The 20,081-nt window shown below is 33.9% G+C and overlaps 1 protein-coding gene across 2 annotated transcripts in view; it reads right to left on the bottom strand.

Moving 5' to 3' along the window:
• gcl (germ cell-less) overlaps positions 1-20,081 on the bottom strand; it is a 65,479-nt gene that overhangs the window by 38,835 nt on the left and 6,563 nt on the right. For both annotated transcript variants that reach the window (XM_069824001.1, XM_069824000.1), the window contains one exon: positions 14,654-14,777. In XM_069824001.1, the coding sequence (XP_069680102.1) occupies positions 14,654-14,777 (124 nt within the window). The remainder of the gene's footprint in view (positions 1-14,653; positions 14,778-20,081) is intronic.

Here is a 20,081-nt window from a genome sequence, read left to right as displayed (position 1 = left end):
TTATCTATACAGCTACGAGCTTTCCTGAAACCACTTTGGTTTTCTAATAATATTGTTTCTGTTATTCTTTCTAATCGGGCATTGTATTTAGGAGACTGATTCCTCGGTAATTCGAACATTTATTTCGTTTAAAAAATTGGGATTAAATTAGTTTGATACCATGAATTTGGAATTTGTTTACTTTTCCAACACTTATTTATATACTTCAATAATCTGGCGGTAGTTCATCTCCATATGTTAACAAATCTGTGTTGATACAGTCAGGTCCTGGAGATTTTCTATTTTTCATTTTCTCCATTGCATGTTTTACTTCTTGTTCTCTAATTTCATCTACTGAATGATCAATATCATCATTTTTTTATTTCTTCTGTCTTATACCATAATTCTTTATAATGATTTATCCACTCTTGTTCTGGAATATTATTGATATTAGCTCTATCCTTCTCATCTTTTTGTAACATTTTAATAACTTTATATGCAAATTGTTGCCTGATATGTAAATCGTGTTCAACTTGACTAATAAAGTTCTCCCAGGACTCTTACTGTGCTCTTCTCATAATTGATTTCGTTGCATTTCTTTGTATATTATATTGTTCCTCTACTTCAGATGTTTTCATTTGGAGAAATTTTTTATATGCTTCTTTTTTATTTCCAATCAAATCTTTTTATAAATTTGTATTATTATATTACGTTCCTAATCCTTAGGTATTATCTCTTCCTTCCAAATCCTCTGGTACAGATTTCATAATTTATCTATTATAACTTCGCCTCTCCAGTAATCAATTCTGGTGAGATGCCATCCCCACTTTTAATTCTTCTATCACCAATTCCATCTCTGTCCTTGTTATATCGCCACCAATTTCTTCTTCTGTTAGATCTTCCTCCTCTTCATTATTCCTGTTTCTATTTTAAATTTCCAAGTCCGGTTCAATATTTTCTTCAAATTTCTCTTCAGGTTTCCACTATTCTTCCTAATTCCGTTTCTATATTATTATCTCTATTCCTTACATTTCTAATTCTTTTGCCAAACTTTCCTCTCATGTTCTTGACAGTATTCGAAAATAATTTACTATCTTCTTTATATTGACAACAGTTCTTCTACACATCGAAAATCATTTACTTGGACCTCCCAGTTCTATTTCCCATCTGAAGAACATCATGCTAAGGATTATTATCGTCTTAAAAAGTATCATCTTCTGCTAGGTTTGAACTCATGAACGTCGGATCTAATGATAAGCATGATAATCACTCAACTATCAAGGACGAAGTTTGTATAGTTCTTACTTCCTGTAATTAATGTCAATTAGACGTAACGGAGCTAGTTCTATTTTAAGACATTAAGTTGTCAACTGTTTGCATGGATCAGGAAAATGAAGTGGCACCAGTTCACCTTGAGCAGTGGCCTACAAATACTTGTACTATAAGAATCAAATGTTATCAGTTTCTACACTTACTGCATCATACGTGAATACAACTTAAACTCGATGTATCAATAGCACGCACAAAGTCTCACCTAAGAGCTTGTTATTGACTTGTTTATTATTTTACTTCATGGTTATTTTAAAAGAATATGGTTAGTTAATGTTGGTGAGATTACACTACAGGTTGCAATGGTATGGGAGAGAAAATACCTTCAAAAGGGATTTTAAATAAGTTCATAGATAATCTCTTCTGGTTGCTCACAAAAAATACTACAGTGTAGGTTTATTATTCCTCACACTAGGATATGATCCCAGGCAAGAGTATGAACGTGGGTATGAGTATAGATCCCCCAGTCTTTCACTTCACAAATTTCATTCCACCTCCACTTTCCGCTTTACGTATCTTCCTCTTATTTTTATGCAATTTATTTTCACTTATAGCCTCCTGAGTCCTGAGAGTATAGTATACTATACCAGTACTGTATTTCATACATGATTATGATACAAGACCCAAAGTATAGTAAAATACTTGCATTTATACCTTAACTGTAACCTGCAGAATTTTTTTTAGCATTTTTCCCCATGTCAGTGACTTTTTTTTTTTGAAGTGTAGAATTATATTGAACTTTAAAAATAAAACAACAAATGTCTCAGGACTCAGGAGGATAGAAAAACGCGCTCTCTCAACCCAGCATTTTGTAGCATACCAGTACCACCAAAGCAGCAGATTTATTCACTAAAGACAAAGGAATAAACAATAAGCCACACATCCAGTTAACAACATTGTGGAAATTATTACTTTGTGTGTTCAAAGTGTTCATGCAAAAGATTAAATATTTTCAAATGGCACTACCACGTATAGGTATACTTAAATGAATATGATTAAATTTTACAAAAGTAAGCAATGAATTGTTTAAAACATTCATATCATAGTTGGTATCGCAATAAGTTACTGAAAATCTTTCTAAGTTTTCTAGAGAAAAAGTATTGCACTTGTCAGTCGAAATCAGTTTATATGCCAAAAAAGAACATTCTACATCAAATGATGTGATGAGGACATACCACATATTTGTACAGATAAGACGACTTTCAAACAAGAAGAAAGTATACATTTCGAGCACAATATTATGGTTTCAGCTTACCTCTGTCCTTTAAGACGATCTTCAAACTATCAACTGTCATTGGAAAAAGTGAAAGCGGAAACCATGATCAAATCCTTCAAAAAGTGCAGAATTTGTAGCCCTATGGATGGCACAGTGGACGATTTGTTATGGAATACTGATGATGAAGTACAGACTCGCTACATTCAGAATGGGACCTGTATGTTGACACTGTCAACAGTGAAAGTCAGGGCATACTTCGACAAACTTTTTGCCTCAGATGACGATTGTGATTTGCTGTATTTTATAATAGTTTTAGTGTACAATTTTATGTTTCTTTTGTATCAACCATATAAGAAAACCTCCGATTTTGTGGGTATTTTTTATGATTAAACTATCATCTTATATGCAGAAATATACGGCACTTCACTTTCGGCACTTGTTGAACTGGAATGTTGAAATCAATTGCACTGGATTTTTCCGCAAGAATATATTCTGTTGCTGCACACAGGTCCTTCAGGTCGTTGTCTATTTCGTACGTACTTTTTCTCTGCCACATCCTCTTCAGCTTCCTTGATTTTTTGTTTCACTTCCTCCAGCAGAGCCATGCTTTCATATATAAGTTTTCCTGAACCTTCCAGCCCAGTAATATTCTCACATTGGCTATTTCTTTACAGAATGAGCTCGAGGTCTTGATACTGTTTATTCTTGCTGGAATTTCAAACCCTTCTAAGGATACTGTAATAATCATTCCTTCAACAAAACTGTTAGGTACCAGTAATTAATTTTGTATTTTAATGCATGAAATGGGCAGTTTTTAGGCATTTTAACATAAAATAAGTAAAAATAGGCATTTATGTTGAATTGGATAATTTTAAATATTTTAAAATTACAGGTTTCGAGTTCAAAGTCATCAAACGCATATATACAGCTGTATTTATAACTACATTCTCTGGGGGGAAAAAAAAAAAATAGGCTTTTACCTAAAGATCCGCGGTCTAATGATGAGTCATTGGCATCTGCAACTGCATTTTGTGTTGTAACTAAAAAATGTTCAATTATTAAATCTTAATTTATCCAGCAGGATACTGCTAACATGAGTCCACTGTATTACATTACACTGTCGTCCTAAGCCTAAAAGACATATCTTAATTTTTGTCAATCTTTCTTTTTTTTTTACCATAACAATATTTAGTGATCTCTCTAGCTTTTTCCGAGCAGAATGGTCATGAAAATAACGAAAAACATTAACGAATTATGACATCTAAAAATTTTATTGAAATCCTTACTGAAATAGCAGTATCATGATTTCCTTAGCAATATAGTAGTAAATCTAAGATGCGACCAATTGACTTCCATTCTGGCGTGCAGTGCACAGCTCTTTCCCTAACATAATCGGTATGGTTGAGTTACATTTTGTCTGCTTAGCAAACAAGCAGTGAGTTGAATTGTCAATGCAAATAATGGGCAATAAACTGCAATGGCGAAGCGTACATTTATAACAAGGGTAGACATCCAAACATTTTTAAATTCCATAAATCACTTCTTAATATACGGTAATTAAATTGCATACAACATATAATTACTTATATGCATATTGTTCTGCAATTTTAAAGTTATTGCAAAAAAAAAAAAAAAATATGGCACTCCTCTAAATACGTTTGTATTTTAACTCAATAAGACGAGATTTCTTCTCTGCAAAAAATCAATAATTCTATCTTCGAACTGAGGATCATTTGACATCTCAGATAGTAGTGCCTTTTCAATGGCCAAGAAAGATAAACACAATAGTCATTCATTGATCATAGAATTTCGTAAAATTGTTTTAACCCATTAAGAGTACTCATACTACATTCACTTGAAATAGTTGTTGCAGGTAAACACAAGACTAAATGCAGAAGCTTTGTCACTTGTTCGTAAACATCTTGTAAGTCATTCTAATGAATGAATTTTAGAAGGTTAAGAGGTGACAAATATTTCTCAGAAACACAACAGATAATACTTAATTCATTTTTCATTTGCTCATCTTCGAAAAATGGATATACTGACAATAATTTTGGAACTTTACTGTGAGGGAAACTTAATTTATAGTCAGTGAACTTTTTTTTGCCCAACAGTTCCACAAAACTTATTTCTTCAAAATCTTCAAATCTATTTTTGATTTAAACAATCAATGAATCTAAAATTTCATATATGAGAATACGCAGTTTGGTGACATTTTGTCTTATACTCAATGCTGTCACTTAACAGTTTTGCTTGCTTACAACAGTGAAGTATTGTAGCTTCATTTCTCATCTCTTTGAAATTGCATAATACATTTTTAACTTCATTGTTGCACAGTTTTATGTCAGATGTTCCTTTGCCTGAAGCACATTGAACAGATTATTCTCAATGAACAAAAACATTTTGCTAAAAAGGCACAGCAAAAACACGAAAGTTGAGTCATTTAATTTTCTAACAAGACTCCAAGCGCAACTGGCACTGCATCTCAATCATCATCGTCTATTACATATTCTACTGCCCGCCTCAATTCTGAGAAATGAGATCTTATTGTTGCAGCGGCTCGAAAATGATAATTACACCTTATGTCACTGTGGTGAGGAAGTTTGAAATCTTATTCCTGCAAGAGTTCATTCCGTTTTGTAAATCTACTGAAGAATGTGTGGAACATAGTGAGATCACAAATAAACAGTTTAATTTGTTTAATGTGTTTCGAGCCATTCAATAACACTAGATTCATTTGATGTGCATAACAATGGATAAACATTGCATGTGGATAAGACTGTTGCACAAGGGCCTGAACACCTTTATGACCTCCTGCTAAGGTAGAAGCCCCATCGTAAGTCTGGCATACTAGTATATTCCATACTTTCCAGAGTTTTAAGTTGTCCATAATAATGGACGACAATTCTTCTGCACTTTTGGTTTTTGAGACATCAAAGAATCCTAAGAATCTTTCCTCAATTTTGTCTTGTATTGCATATCTGAATATAATGGTCGACTGAGCTCTGCACTAGACGTCATGTCAGTCGTCTGCTTGAACAGAAATAAATTGTGCTTCATCTACTTCATTCTTTATTATTTCTTGCAGCATGTCAGTTATGCAATCTATCAAGTCATTCTGTATGTCGCTAGAAGTATCTCTGAAACTGGAATTGGAGTGCAAATATTTTTCAGATTTTGTTCTTTTTCAGCTAGTAAATTCAGAAGTTCTAGATAATTTTCCCTGTTTGCTGAATCTTCGTCTTCGCGATGACAATGAAGTGGGAGTTTTTGTTTACCTAAGTAAGTAATTACTTGGATAAGGCGACCTAGAATTTTTCTGTTATTAGCAGTGGCTCTGCATCAGGGGAGACTTTGAGAGTGAGTTTACCAACTGAAAAATATAAAATAAAACACAAATTAATTAATTAATAAATAAAAAAAAAAACTACGATAATGTCCAACTCATGTGATTAAGCAGTCTTGAAATTATTGGATGCAGCAGTACAGTCGAGTAAAATCTAGAACCTTCCGAATCTCATACAAGTTTGAGTTAAATAGCTTTTCCCATTGAATTTTGACCTGCCCGCTGAAGGAAGAGTTTATTTATTTTTAATAAATGGAATAAGGTGCAGCATTTGAGATTGGATGCTGTTTTTGAGGGTTTAGTCTTTAACTATCTGCTCTCTTGAAGTGACAATGGAGGTGGGGAACAGTTGACTGAATATGCCAATAAATATTCCGATCTTCATTGTTTTGGTAGTATGGACGATTCTATTGATTTGATTGACTATTTATTAAAAACGCCGTTTTCGGCACTCTTACAGAAGAAAGTGCGAATTAAAAAGTAAAAGACCAATTCCTGAATTTGACATTATCTTGCATGGGAAGAGTCAAAAGCGAATGTTTCAAACATTGTGGTATGACAAATTTAATTGGTTAACAGGCATTCATACTCAAAATAAATTGTATTGCTTTGTATATCTATTGTTTGGGGGAGAAAAAGAGTGGAGTGAAGAAGGAATACCAAGTGTAAAGAATATTGAAAGGAAAGCATGCAAACAAGAAGAAGACATATTCATAATTGGGAATCATTTCAACTACAGGGTAGGGATACACTAATTGAACATGTTTTATCTGAAGCTGCACATTTGTCTGAAATGACAATGAAAAAGTATCTGCTAATCAAAAAATAATAGGTTGTCTTGTTCAAGCTGTAGCTTTCTTAGGAAAACAAGAACTAGCTTTCAGGGGACACAAAGAAGGGTCGGAGTCAAACAATAAGGGCATTTTTTTTTAGCATTGTTAGACTATACTGCACAGGAAGAACAATTTATGAGACCACTTATCTTCTTCTTCTTCTTTTCTGTTTCAAAGGCACTTCGTCAGATATCCAGAATGAACGTCAGTTCTAAATGAACAAATTCAGAGAGAAATTAAAGAAGCTTGCTTTGTATCTGTACAAGTGGACGAAACAATCATACTCCGATATTGCATAGCTGACACAGTAGAGGAGAGGTTTATAGATTTTTTTAAGTATGTACAGGCAAAACTGCTAAATGTCTGTCTGAAATAATTTTAAAAGTTTTGAAAGAATGGGACATTAAATTAGTCAGTCAAACATACGATGATGCTGTGGTAGTGGCTACTGAGAAGGGAGGGGTGCAAGGGCTGATTAAGCAAGTTTAGCCAAATGCTCTCTTTCTACACTGTTACACGCATCAATTAAATCTTGTGTTATTGCATGGTTCTAAGACAATTAATGATGTGCGCATATTCATTTATGACCTTGTGGCATTTCATAGCTTCTTTAGCAAATTATTTAAACGCACAGTTCTTTTAAGAGAAAAAGGTTTCAGGGTGCTTCATACAAATACAACATGTTGGAATTTTCATTCAAGAGATGTGTCGACAATAACAATGCATTTTGAAGAAGTGTATGAAATATTCAAAGCAATTATTGATGATCCAGATAGTCAGTGGGATTCAGAGTCATTCAACTGTGCTACTGGATTGAAAAGGCTTTTTGTTTATCTTCTTTATATGTATAAGATGATCTTCGTTTTTGTTGACATTTTGTTTAAGGTGATACAATGCAAAACTACTTCAAACATTTTGGCTTATCAAAATCAAATTCACAATATTAAATATACAGAAACTTAGGGAGGAGGACACCATCACCAATTACATTAATAAAAGCAAGGAACTGAATGAAAAACTAGTGATCAGTGAATTTGACAAATAAAATTTGAAATGCTTGTCCTTTGAAATATTTGACTCTCTAGTTGTTCAATTAGAAAAAAAGATTTGAGGATCTGCCCAAACTTAAATTCGTTGAACTAGTGAATGAAAAGTTACATCCACAATATAGCAGCCAAATTCCAAAAATGAAATTAATTCAATTGACTGAACAGTACCCATGCTTCAATTCTGAAAAACTTGCGGGTGAAGTAGCAAATGTTTACGGAGATACAGAAAAGCACCTGTCACCTCCTCTGTGTGTTACTTGGTGGACAATAGCTTAGATGACGTAAACACAGAGATCTATAAACTCTTGTGACTGATGTTGACAATGCCTGTCACAACCAGCAGTAGTGAACGTAGTATGAGCACTCTGAAAATAATTAAAACTTACTTAAGAAATTAAATGACAAACAATAGACTGTCTTGTTTTGGCAATTGAAAAACAGTTATTAAGTGAAATGTGTGGTGACCATACCTTCAAAGAGCATGTGATTGACATCTTCACTCAGAAGAAAAACTGCCTTTTGGAGCTTATATACAAGAAAATATAAGCGAGTACCAATCACATTCTCTTAATTTCTAACAAATTAATCATTTTGTAAAATCATGATATATTAATATTCTATTTTAAAATCTAAGATCATTTGATGATGATGATGATGATGATGATGATATTTATTTATTTATATTTATGTGCTGGACAACAGCCATTGGCCAATAAAAGTCCAGCACAGTGATACAATTCATACATTAAAATGAACAACTATGGTACAAATTAAATACTTAAATAATTGAGGCTCTGAGGATGCTGTCAAGTAGCACCGAAACAGCTGTAAGCCGCACATGCTTACATAATTAACATGAATAAGATCGCCATTTAATCAATTATTTATATTCACGTGTTAAAAGTAGTGTACGAAAGATACAACATGGATAAATACTTGAGTTAACAACAAAATAAAGAACATAGATTACAATAATTTACAAGAATTAATACTATAGAATATTAGGGAAAGGAGTTGATTCTTACTACCAATTTGTGTATAAGGATTATGCAAATAATATTAGCAAAGACACTGCCATATTCTAATACTTCTATACATTGAATGGATCGAAATCACCTACATATAAGTTAGCTTGTTTAATACATTTGGAGACCGGCAAGGAAGATTTAGAATTTCTAATATTGAAGAGTTTGTGATGTCTCATGTCCTTCATAGGAATACGAAGGCTGACACTGTTTAAGAAAGATTGACAATTAATGTCACCTCTAAGGTCCTTGCATAAGAATAAGTAATCGAAATCATGACGTCTGGCATACAGGCTTCGAGAATTAACGTGCTCGCATTTTTATCATAGTTATACCCAGAGTTATTAGGCAGGAATGATAATAATAATAATAATAATAATAATAATAATAATAATAATTAGATCTACAACTAGTCAATTCAAATTTTAGTATTTACTCTATACAATGTTATCAACACTAAGTGGCAAGTTGACTCTTGGCACAATGCTACCATGTGCTCGAATACCATGAGTAAACATTGTCATCTGCGATTGTGCCTCTGCTCATCTTAGTCTCAGTTGAAGCAAAGACTAGATCAGGTGTTGCACGTCTGTGTTCATGTTAATTATTTATTGCTTAAATGGCATACAGATACAATATTGAAAGTAAGTCTTTATGTATAAAATTGTGTTGACAAATTCGGCTCATGAAGCCATTAGCATTCCACGTCACCCAACGATACATGACCTTGTGAATAAATTCCGAGAGACAGGAAGTATTATAGATAAGAAATGTTGAAGGCATACTGTCCTCGATGAGAAATTAGATGACGCTGGACACTGCTTGGAAAATTCACCTAAAAATAGCTCGTCTTTTGTAGGTAACTAACATGACTTACAGTGCTATTCGAAATGCTACAAAGCTAGTTAACTTAAAACCTTACGAATTTGCAGTGGTGTAAGCAAGAACTACGATCCAATGACCGTGTAATCGGGAATATAGGCTAAATTCTTTTGTGACTGAACTTTAAAGGAAATGCATGACAGTAAAGTTGACCCTAATCCCTCTGTTTTCGTAGTAGACCTGGTTTTATCTCCATGTGTATGAAAATACACGCAAATGTCTGCAATAAGACATTTCAACATATCTTTTAGTAAATTACCGGTATGTTTTAACTGTTTATATTTAATAATATTTTACATCAATAATCTGAGGACTGTTGAACCATTGATAAACACGCTCTCTTTGTAATTGGCGTGTGGGAATGTTGAGCCCGAGAGTCAAGTTTCCGTTTCATGATAAGGAAGTAGGCTAATCCTTCTATTATCTATTTCAGAGTCATGTTATGTTAGGAACTGACGCCAAAAGACTATTTGCAGCCCACACTGCAGCTTTATTATACACGAAATCTCAGAATGAAATCTTCGTTGGACTGTGGTTCCCTTCTTCGCAAAAAAAGAAACTGCAATTTCATTCCCTTCTAATCCACAGTGAGAAGATATTTTTACAAATCAGATATTTTTGTCTGTTTTTGTAGGAACTTAATTTTGGTGCAGTTATCTCTCTCTCTTCACTTGTCGTCTGATGTTAATGATACACTGCTGATGGTACCTATGGTCCTGTAATCTCAGAACTATCGATTACTTTCTATGAAAATATCTGCTGCTGCAATAACAAGACATAGGTGCAATTGCAATGTAAACACTCTCGTTCAAATGAGATAGGGCCCGGTTTTATATATATATATATATATATATATACACATACACTATAACATGTGTTTAATACACATGCCACATCAAATTAAATACTAGTGTATAGGCTATGCAGCTTAAAGTTAAGCGTTCAGTGATCAACATCAGTATCACCCACATCCCATGCGCACGAGCACAGAATTTTCTCATACGGGTCCAATGGATAATTGCACGCTTATCACAATTGTTCAAAATTATTTAATCTAGAACACTCTGATTACAGCAATCATCAAAGTAGAGACAATATATGGGAAGAGATTGGAGCAATAATGAAGCAATTACGTAAGTTATAAAAATGTTTTATTTCTAGATCTCACAAAGTCGAGGTTCCTAAGAGACGACGTAGATCTATATTGTTGATTACGTACAGAACTGATAATAACTACTCGACAAGACATGTTTAAATTTATTTGATTATTGTAAACTATAATAAAGATAATGATGATAATAATCAAATAAATATAAACATGTCATGTTGGTATCAATGTATCGGTACATTGTTGGTTACATACAACCAACAATGTACCGGTACATCCTCTCCTAGGAGTCTCGACTTTGCGGATTCTAGACATAAAACATTTTTAAAACTTCTGTGGTTGCTTCATTATTATTCCAACCTCTTCCCACATATTATTATTATTATTATTATTATTATTATTATTATTATTATTATTATTACTGTTAGTATTATTATTAATTTTGTATTTTTTATTAATTGTGTTTATTATTAATTGTCATTATTGAGTGTAATTAGTTGCCACTGCCACCGGGTATATACTCATTTGCAGTGTGAATAAATACATATATACATATTGTCCCTACGCTGATGACTGCTGTAATCAGGGTGTTTTAGATTAAATAATTAATTCTTCGTAATTTTGAACACTTGTGATAAGCGTGCCATCATTCATTATACCTGTCACTTTGCCTGTGAGAAACTCTGTACAATACTTGAAGAAGAAAATACGGACGCACGATTCTTGTGGTATCATTCACTAACCAGAATTCGGCTATGACGTCATCAGCACACGCCGAAAGAGTTGCTCTGCAGAGGAATCCGTCCGCATTTTTCAAGAGGCGAGTCTTGTGGTGCGGATCAGCGAATACATGTCTATTTAAATTATTTAAAACAATGCAAAGAATATCGATTCGTGCGGCTCTTGCAGTACGGATCGGTGAACGCTTACCTTAAGACAACACGTAATATCACACTGACATTGAACACTCGACCTAGGAAAGAGATTCGAACTCTCATGCTCCACTGCAAGAGCTACTCTTTCACAGCTTTGTATACAAAGCCAGCTGCGTGTGAATACAGGAAGTTTGTATCTTTTATATTTATTAATTAAGTTCTCATTTACACTTTCGTCAATTCACACATAGTTTAAAATTAACTATGAGTACTATTACTTTAAACTAAATGCTTAATTAAGTAGGTACATCATTCTATCAAATGTAATGATTTTATACATGACTGAAACCATAGCTTCTATAATTTTTAATTAAAGAGAACAAAGGAAACAACATTAGCGTCTAATTGTTACTATTGGCGCATCCTAACACTGTGATGCCTTATTAACAAAACGAAATGAGTAGTACGATATACTGTATTACACAAAGGCACATTATGTGGCATCATTAGTGTGGTTTACGGCTGCAGCGTGGTGTCACTGACCTGTGTAACACAAGAATGATGAAAAGAGTTAGCGAGGTACTTGGGTGGAGTCACGAATTCCAAAAGGGTGAAGTCAGAGACAAAGTAGTAGTAATGCAGTGTCTATCAGTCTTATTCGTACAGGTGAAAATGTGTAACAAATTTGGTGATAAAGGACACATATTATACTTTTCTTTGAACATTCTGTTCAGGAGCATTATGAATACAAATAAAACAAAAAATAAACTCCATATATATCATAAACATGTAAATGAACACAATTCAACAAAAGATAGAATTTCTTTACCTGTAATTTGTATTTGTACACTTAGTAGGTCCATGTTATATTGGTAATTAGTAGGAGGATAATAATAATAATAATAATAATAATAATAATAATAATAATAAATAGTTCAAATGGAAAAAGCTCACTGGATCATACTATGAAAAGAAGGCATGAAAATGAAAATTCCTTTACCAAACAGTAACAGTTTTTCTAGAACTAAAACATGATGATGATGATGATGATGATGATGATGATTTGTTGGGGTTTGTATTGTGCTTACAGTTTTGTGCAGGGCCCACCGCACCAAGTGATTTTTAAATTAATTCTTTGGCAAATATAAGTAGGGCCCTAAGATTGATTAAATGTCAAATAACATGACACAAATAGACAGAAAATGCTATCAATACTTAAGTTAATTAGTTATCTGACAAAGGTACACTTTATCCAATCTCCATGATTTTCCCAGTGTTGTTACTGTTACGTCACTATTGTGTCCTTTGAATAGGGTTCAGGAGGGAGATGTGTCTCCTTTAGTATAGTTCTTCTAGAGATTGATTAAATGTCAAATGACATGACACAAGTAGACAAAAAAATTCTATCAATGCTTAAGTTAATTAGTTACCTGACAAAGGTACACTTTATGTACTCTCTATGGCTTTCCCAATGTTATTACTGTAACATCACTGTTATTGGCTTCTTTGAACAGGGCTCAGAAAGGAGATGTGTCTCCTTTAGTATAATTCTTCTAGAGATTGATTAAATGTCAAATGACATGACACAAGTAGACAGAAAATGCTATCAATACTTAAGTTAATTAGTTACCAGACAAAGGTACACTTTATGCAATCTCCATGGCTTTACCAGTGCTATTATGTTATGTCGCTACTTTGGCCTTCCCTGAATAGAGCTTGGGAGGGAGATGCGTCTCCTTTAGTATAGTTCTTCTAGAGATTGATTAAATATCAAATGACATGACACAAGTAGACAGAAAATGCTATCAATGCTTAAGTTAATCAGTTACCTGACAAAGGTACACTTTATGCAATCTCCATGTCTTTTCCAGTGTTGTTACTGTAACGTTACTATTGTGTCCTTTGAATAGTGCTCGGGAGGGAGATGTGTCTCCTTTAGTATAGTTCTTCTAGAGATTGATTAAATGTCAAATGACATGACACAAGTAGATAGAAACTGCTATCAATACTTAAGTTAATTAGCTACCTGACAGAAATACACTCCATGTAATCTCCATGGCTTTCCCAAAGTTATTACTGTAACATCGCTGTTATTGCCTTCTTTGAACAGGGCTCGGGAGGAAAATGTGTCCTTTTAGTATAGTTCTGAAGATTGATTAAATGTCAAATAACACGACACAAGTAGACAGAAAATGCTATCAATACTTAACTTAATTAGTTACCTGACAAAGGTACACTTATGTAATCTCCATGGCCTTCCCAAAGGTATTACTGGAACATCACTATTATGTCCTTCCTTGAACAGGGCTCGGGAGGGAGATGTATCTCTTTTAGTATATTTCTCCTAGAGACTGATTAAATGTCAAATGACATGACACAAGCAGACAGGAAATGCTATCAATTCTTAACTTAATTAATTACCTGACAAAGGCACACTTTATGCAATCTCCATGGCTTTCCCAAAGCTATTACTACAGTCTTGTATATACAGTTATGAAGCTCAATACGTAGGGAATATGCATCCATAGATAGCTGCTAACCACTAGGATCGCTACTATTGCCTCATCACAAACAATGCGAAATAGTACCGACACAGTCTATTGCTCCTAGTACCCTCAAGAACTCAAGCTTCGTGACTGTATATACTAGACTGTGCTATTACTGTGACATCACTCTTGTTGCCTTCTTTGAACAGGGCTCGGGAGGGAGATGTGTCTCCTTTAGTATAATTCTTCTAGAGATTGATTAAATGTCAAATGACATTACACAAGCAGACAGAAAATGCTATCAATACTTAAGTTAATTAGTTACCTGACAAAGGTACACTTTTTGCAATCTCCATGGCTTTCCCAGTGCTGTTACTGTTATGTCACTACTTTGGCCTTCCTTGAATAGAGCTCGGGAGGGAGATGTGTCTCCTTTAGTATAGTTCTTATGGAGATTGATTAAACGTCAAATGACATGACACAAGTACACAGAAAATGCTATCAATACTCAAGTTAATTAGTTACCTGACAAAGGTACACTTTATGTAATCTCCATGGCTTTCCCAAAGCTATTACTGTAACATCACTGTTATTGCCTTCTTTGAACAGGGCTCGGTAGATATATTGTGCGGTGGACAAGAGCTTCTTCCTGAAAATTGAGCAAAAATGGTAATTCTACAGAACTAGGTCTAAATCAAAGAAGGCACAATTTTTCTGTAACAACTGCGTACTACAAATAGTAGGTATAGATACCAAGCATGTAGTTCTTTCCGGCACTCAATACTTCTCACAGAATATTCTAGAGCTATTCACCTGTTGCTCGTAGTAATGAATGGATGTATCACCACCATACTGTCTACATCAGAAGACCATTTATATGTAAAATACGATTGTTAATTAGGTTATGTTAAATACGACCTTTTTCGACAATAATTTCCATCTCCACTGGTACTAAAAATGATTTCTTGCTGGTCCGGTCCAGGCCCCCAACACCCACTGTCCAGAAATATGCACCTGGATCTCTCGAGCAAACTTAAGTACAGTACCGGTACTTAAATTACATAACTCTTCAGCACGTGCCATGTTGGCTGAATGGCTAACACTTCCGCCACTAGTTCCAGAGGACGATGGATTGAGTCTACCTCAAGTATGTAATTTGTAATAAACATTTTCAATTAAATGTGCGTTAATATTGCAGGAATTTAAGTTAATTAAGACACAGAAAACATTAGAAAATGACAGAGAATTAGAGAGAAGAGGCGAAGAGACAAACAGAACCACGTAATTAGTAGACCTGATCAGGGTCGGCATGTTAAAAACAAAATGTTTTAAACAAAGTGTTCAAAATTGTTTAAAACACTATCCATTGATTAAAACGTTTTAAACTTAACGTTTAAAACTAAATTATATTAAGTTTTAAGGCAACAAAATTCTGTTATGTTTATTACCCAATCAAGGTGAGTGAGGGCCTGGCAGATGAGCGCGTCACTTGTTCTGTTTACGAACGATACCGTCCTGTAGTCAGTGGTGCAGTCAGACTATAGAGGCAACTAAAGCACCAGATACTAACTCAATGTCATATGATGCAACCATGCGACATATTTATCTGGATTTCATGGCATCATTTTTGCTTGGATATAAGAAAAAATCTTGTATTTTTACATAAATAGATAACATTAAAAAAAATTAATAATTATTAGTGATATAGGGTACTTAGTTACACATAATTTTAGTTGTTATAAATAATATATTTCAGAAAATAATATATAGTGTTCCACTGATGCATTTATACTCGTAACATAAAAAGAGTATACCTATCATTATCAATATTATACAGTAATCATACATTGAACATAATTGACTGCAATAATGTTTAATGTTTTTATATAGACACAATAGTTTCTGTCACATCCAGAACGAAGAGATTACATACTATTCTCACGTTAGCGAGCTGTCCCGGTCTCTGACCAACAAAGCAGGGCTATCTGTTGCTTTTTAATATATGCTGCCGATATCCATCTTTGCTTGCAGTTTCACTCTATGGGGATATATCTGAAATACTTTTGTCCATTATTTCCTTTCGCTGCAGTTTCAGTCTCCAAAGTAGCTGTTACGGGCATTGTTGATTCATCTTCACCTTGTGATTCCTCACTGCTAGTGATCCCAACATTAATAATATTTTCAATTCCTTCTTCTATCAGTACATCGCATCTGAATACAGAGCATTCAATATTTTTCATGTATATATTTCTATTATTAATTTGTGTGAGAAGTGAAATTTTAAGAAAATTTTAGTCTTTTTAGTAGGTTATTTTACGACGCTTTATCACATCTTAGGTGATTTAGTGTCTGAATGAGATGAAGGTGATAATGCCGGTGAAATGAGTCTGAGGTCCAGGCACCAGTTACCCAGCATTTGCTCATATTCGGTTGAGGGAAAACTTCGGAAAAAACCTCAACCAGGTAACTTGCCCCGAACGGGAATCGAACCTACTGTCGGTGACTCAGGAGAAGACGAGAGCGGACTGAGGGGGAAGGGATGTGAACAGATAACGTACGACAACACGTCAATATTTGTAATGTAGTAAGAGGAAACATTAGGTCTCCTTCTGTTCAACTTAGCTTTAATTTCCATACGCATTGTTACTCATGTTTCCTGCACGAGTAATAACCTGGATACTGGGATGCTTATCTGAGCGATGTTTATAATAATCAACAGCGATAGTCAAGAAGGTCACATTCTTGCCCCTCGTCTTCTCCTGAGTAAAGGACAGTAGGCCACCTGGTTTTGCAGCCAGACGCGCTAACCGTTACGCCACAGGTATGGAAAGAATTTTTTTTGTTGCAGTGGACAAAAAATAACCCACACGGAACCAGTTGTATATACTTACTTACAAATGGCTTTTAAGGAACCCGCAGGTTCATTGCTGCCCTCACATAAGCTTGCCATCGGTCCCTATCCTGAGCAAGATTAATCCAGTCTCTATCATCATATCCCACCTCCCTCAAATTCATTTTAATATTATCCTCCCATCTACATCTCAGCCTCCCCAAAGGTCTTTTTCCCTCCAGTCTCCCAATTAACACTCTATATGCATTTACCAGTTGTATATAATAAATAATATCAGTCACTAAAATCATGATTTTAATTTGATTCTAATTTATATAGCGATTCAATTTGCCTATTCTATATTAAAAATAGAAATACCCACAGAAAATACTTCTATTAAAAACATTTACCCACCTTTATTGCTTTCATACAAAAAAAAAACTCATTTTCTTTCTACTGTGTTGACTTTCAGTAGCTCGTTAATGCTATTCTTTCGTATTCTAGAATGTAACAATGGAAATATAAATCTTATAAGCTTCCTCATTAATATAGAGTTGGCACCTGCTAGTTTAAGTACAGACGCATAAAACTTTAAGTGATCAACATAATATTTCTCCAGTACATGTTTTTTTATTTATTTAATCTGACAGGATTAAGGCCATAAGACCTTCTCTTCCATCCTACCAGATAGCACATATAAATACAAAAAAGAAATAAAAACACTGATGAAAATAATAGTACATCATATAGTGATGATATTAAGGGCATATGTCGACGTAAACCGTTAATACAGACAAAATGTTAAGAAAATAGGACTTAAGGCAAAATGATCATTTTACTGTATTATGACTTGCATTCCACCCAGACACAAGTCCATAATACCAAATGAAAACTTGAGTTTTTCTTTTTAATAGCTTTTCAGAAACTAAAAATTGTAGAAAAGAAGTGACTTGAGCCCTCATTGATCATGCACCAAAGAGTTGTGAAAATAAATAAAAATTTTACTTTAGGTAGGCCTAGGCTTATACGATAATCTTTAAACCTCCTGTGGCTCAGTGAAAAATGTAATCAGAGATCTAAATTTTTTACTGGTTATAGTAGAAACTACAAGACAACTTTTGTACACCCTTATGTAATGTGACCATAATTTCTCGAGCTGAAAACGGGACCTTTATCAACTGACTTTTTAAAATTATTATTTGGCCTATAAATTAAAGCAAATAGAAAACTATATGCCTGATTATCAATTTATTACAAACATAAAGTAAAATGATTACAATACTGAATACACAACATATAACATTAGTATTTACTATAAAAATACCAGTAACATACATTTTACATCATGTCATATAGTTACAGGACTTTTTTTTTAAGAACGGATTTTCTTCAGAAGTTTTTCATTTTGCTTCAAGTAATTGAAAAACTCAAAGCAACTGACTTTGGTGAGCAACAATGCTTTCAGCGTTTCAACTTTTAATTTTGTTTTTTCTGATGTCCATATTTTGTTCATGCTTGCAAAAACTCTCTCTACAGGTGCATTAATATACCTGGCAGTGATAACTCAAATTCTACAACCTTACAAAAGTTACTGAATGACAATTTTTGAGAAGAGAAATACTGAAACATTTTTACCCATCTCAGTTGGGCTTCTTTTCCATCATTATTCGAAAGTAGAGGATTACCAAAAAGTTGCAAATAGTTTCAATGAGTCATGTATTCAGTACTTAAAAGTCTGAACTGACAGATTTGAAGTAGGTAGCCTATATAATAAATTTGTATGGACCTTGCTTAACAATGTCCTAAAATGAAATGATGTTGAAATAGCCTATGTGTAAGTTACCTACGTTTAAAAATGTATCTGGTGAATCAAATATTGATGATAATGTCATTTTCAGTGAATTTGTTCATATTAAGCAATTTGCTATTGCAGGCAAAATCGCTCAATTCATCTTATAATAATTCATGTAAAGCACATTTTACAACATTTGGGATAAAATTGTACTCATTTTTCTCAGTCATATTTACTTTCAACTTGGAAAGTACCATGACTACTTCAACACCCGTTGTTAACTCACTTTCTACCTAGAGAACTGCCTGGTGGAAAGTTGTAGCTTGATTATGCAAAAAAAGAACAATTTTCGTCAATGAGTTTTCAAAAAAATATTTCATTATCATTGGACATTTTTCCTGGCTAAGAAAATATGATCTCAGCTCTTCAAAAACTACAAGAACTCCTGATTTTATGAAGCCAAACTTTAACTTTTTTCCAAACAAACATTATTATTAAAAAGAAATTTTTGTAGGATATACAGTGCAAACAATCTGAATGCTGATATCTGCAAGTAGGCCTAGCAGGTTTTGTTATATATAAGAAATTCAATGAAAAAGGATTTTAAAAAGCTTAAATTATAAAATGGGTCTATTCTAGTCTTTTTTACTTTCCTACAAACTTACCTTAAAATTTCAAAATGAAAAACTGAGCTATAGAATAAAATTTTGAAAGTACACCACAGGGTACCAATTTTTCTGTTGTGCCATTAAGTCATTAAACCACCAAACACCACTTCTACTTCATGAAATGTTTTGATTGTTGAGTGCACGAAAAAGACATGCAAGTTTGGCAGCCTCCTCAGTGGTACAAGTAATCATTTGATCATGACCACTTGCTCATTAATCAATACTCAATAGTGGCATCATAAGAAAGCAGAAACTGGATATTCAGTTTCATTGGAAATGTGTCTTTGTGTTTCTGTTGTGTGGTCTAAGTATTAAATGGTAAATCCAAAGTAGGCCCTAATTCTGGGCACCGGGAGCGAATCCAAACTCTAAACAGGGATGTTTAATATTCATCCATCATGGCATCAACACTGCACGGAGTTCAGCGGAGAAGAAAGGGGTTGAAGAGAACTCATCTGGCTCCCTGTGAAAGAGTAGAATTCGCTCTTGGTGCCCAGCCCTGCCCTAATCGGTGTTTTACATATGCTGTCTAAATATTTAGGAACGCAAAATTCTGATGATGAGGAACCTCCATTAAAAAAAAAAAAAAAGTGTTTATTTGAAGAGGTGAAAAGATGTGTACAAATGGCTTTGTGTCTATGTGGAAAAATTTCCTCTTAAGCT

This window comes from Periplaneta americana, chromosome 4 (genome assembly GCF_040183065.1).
Source record: "Periplaneta americana isolate PAMFEO1 chromosome 4, P.americana_PAMFEO1_priV1, whole genome shotgun sequence".
Lineage (NCBI taxonomy): Eukaryota > Metazoa > Arthropoda > Insecta > Blattodea > Blattidae > Periplaneta > Periplaneta americana.
The sequence above is the reverse complement of the archived record's forward strand: the minus strand, read 5'-3'. Positions and strand labels throughout refer to the sequence as shown.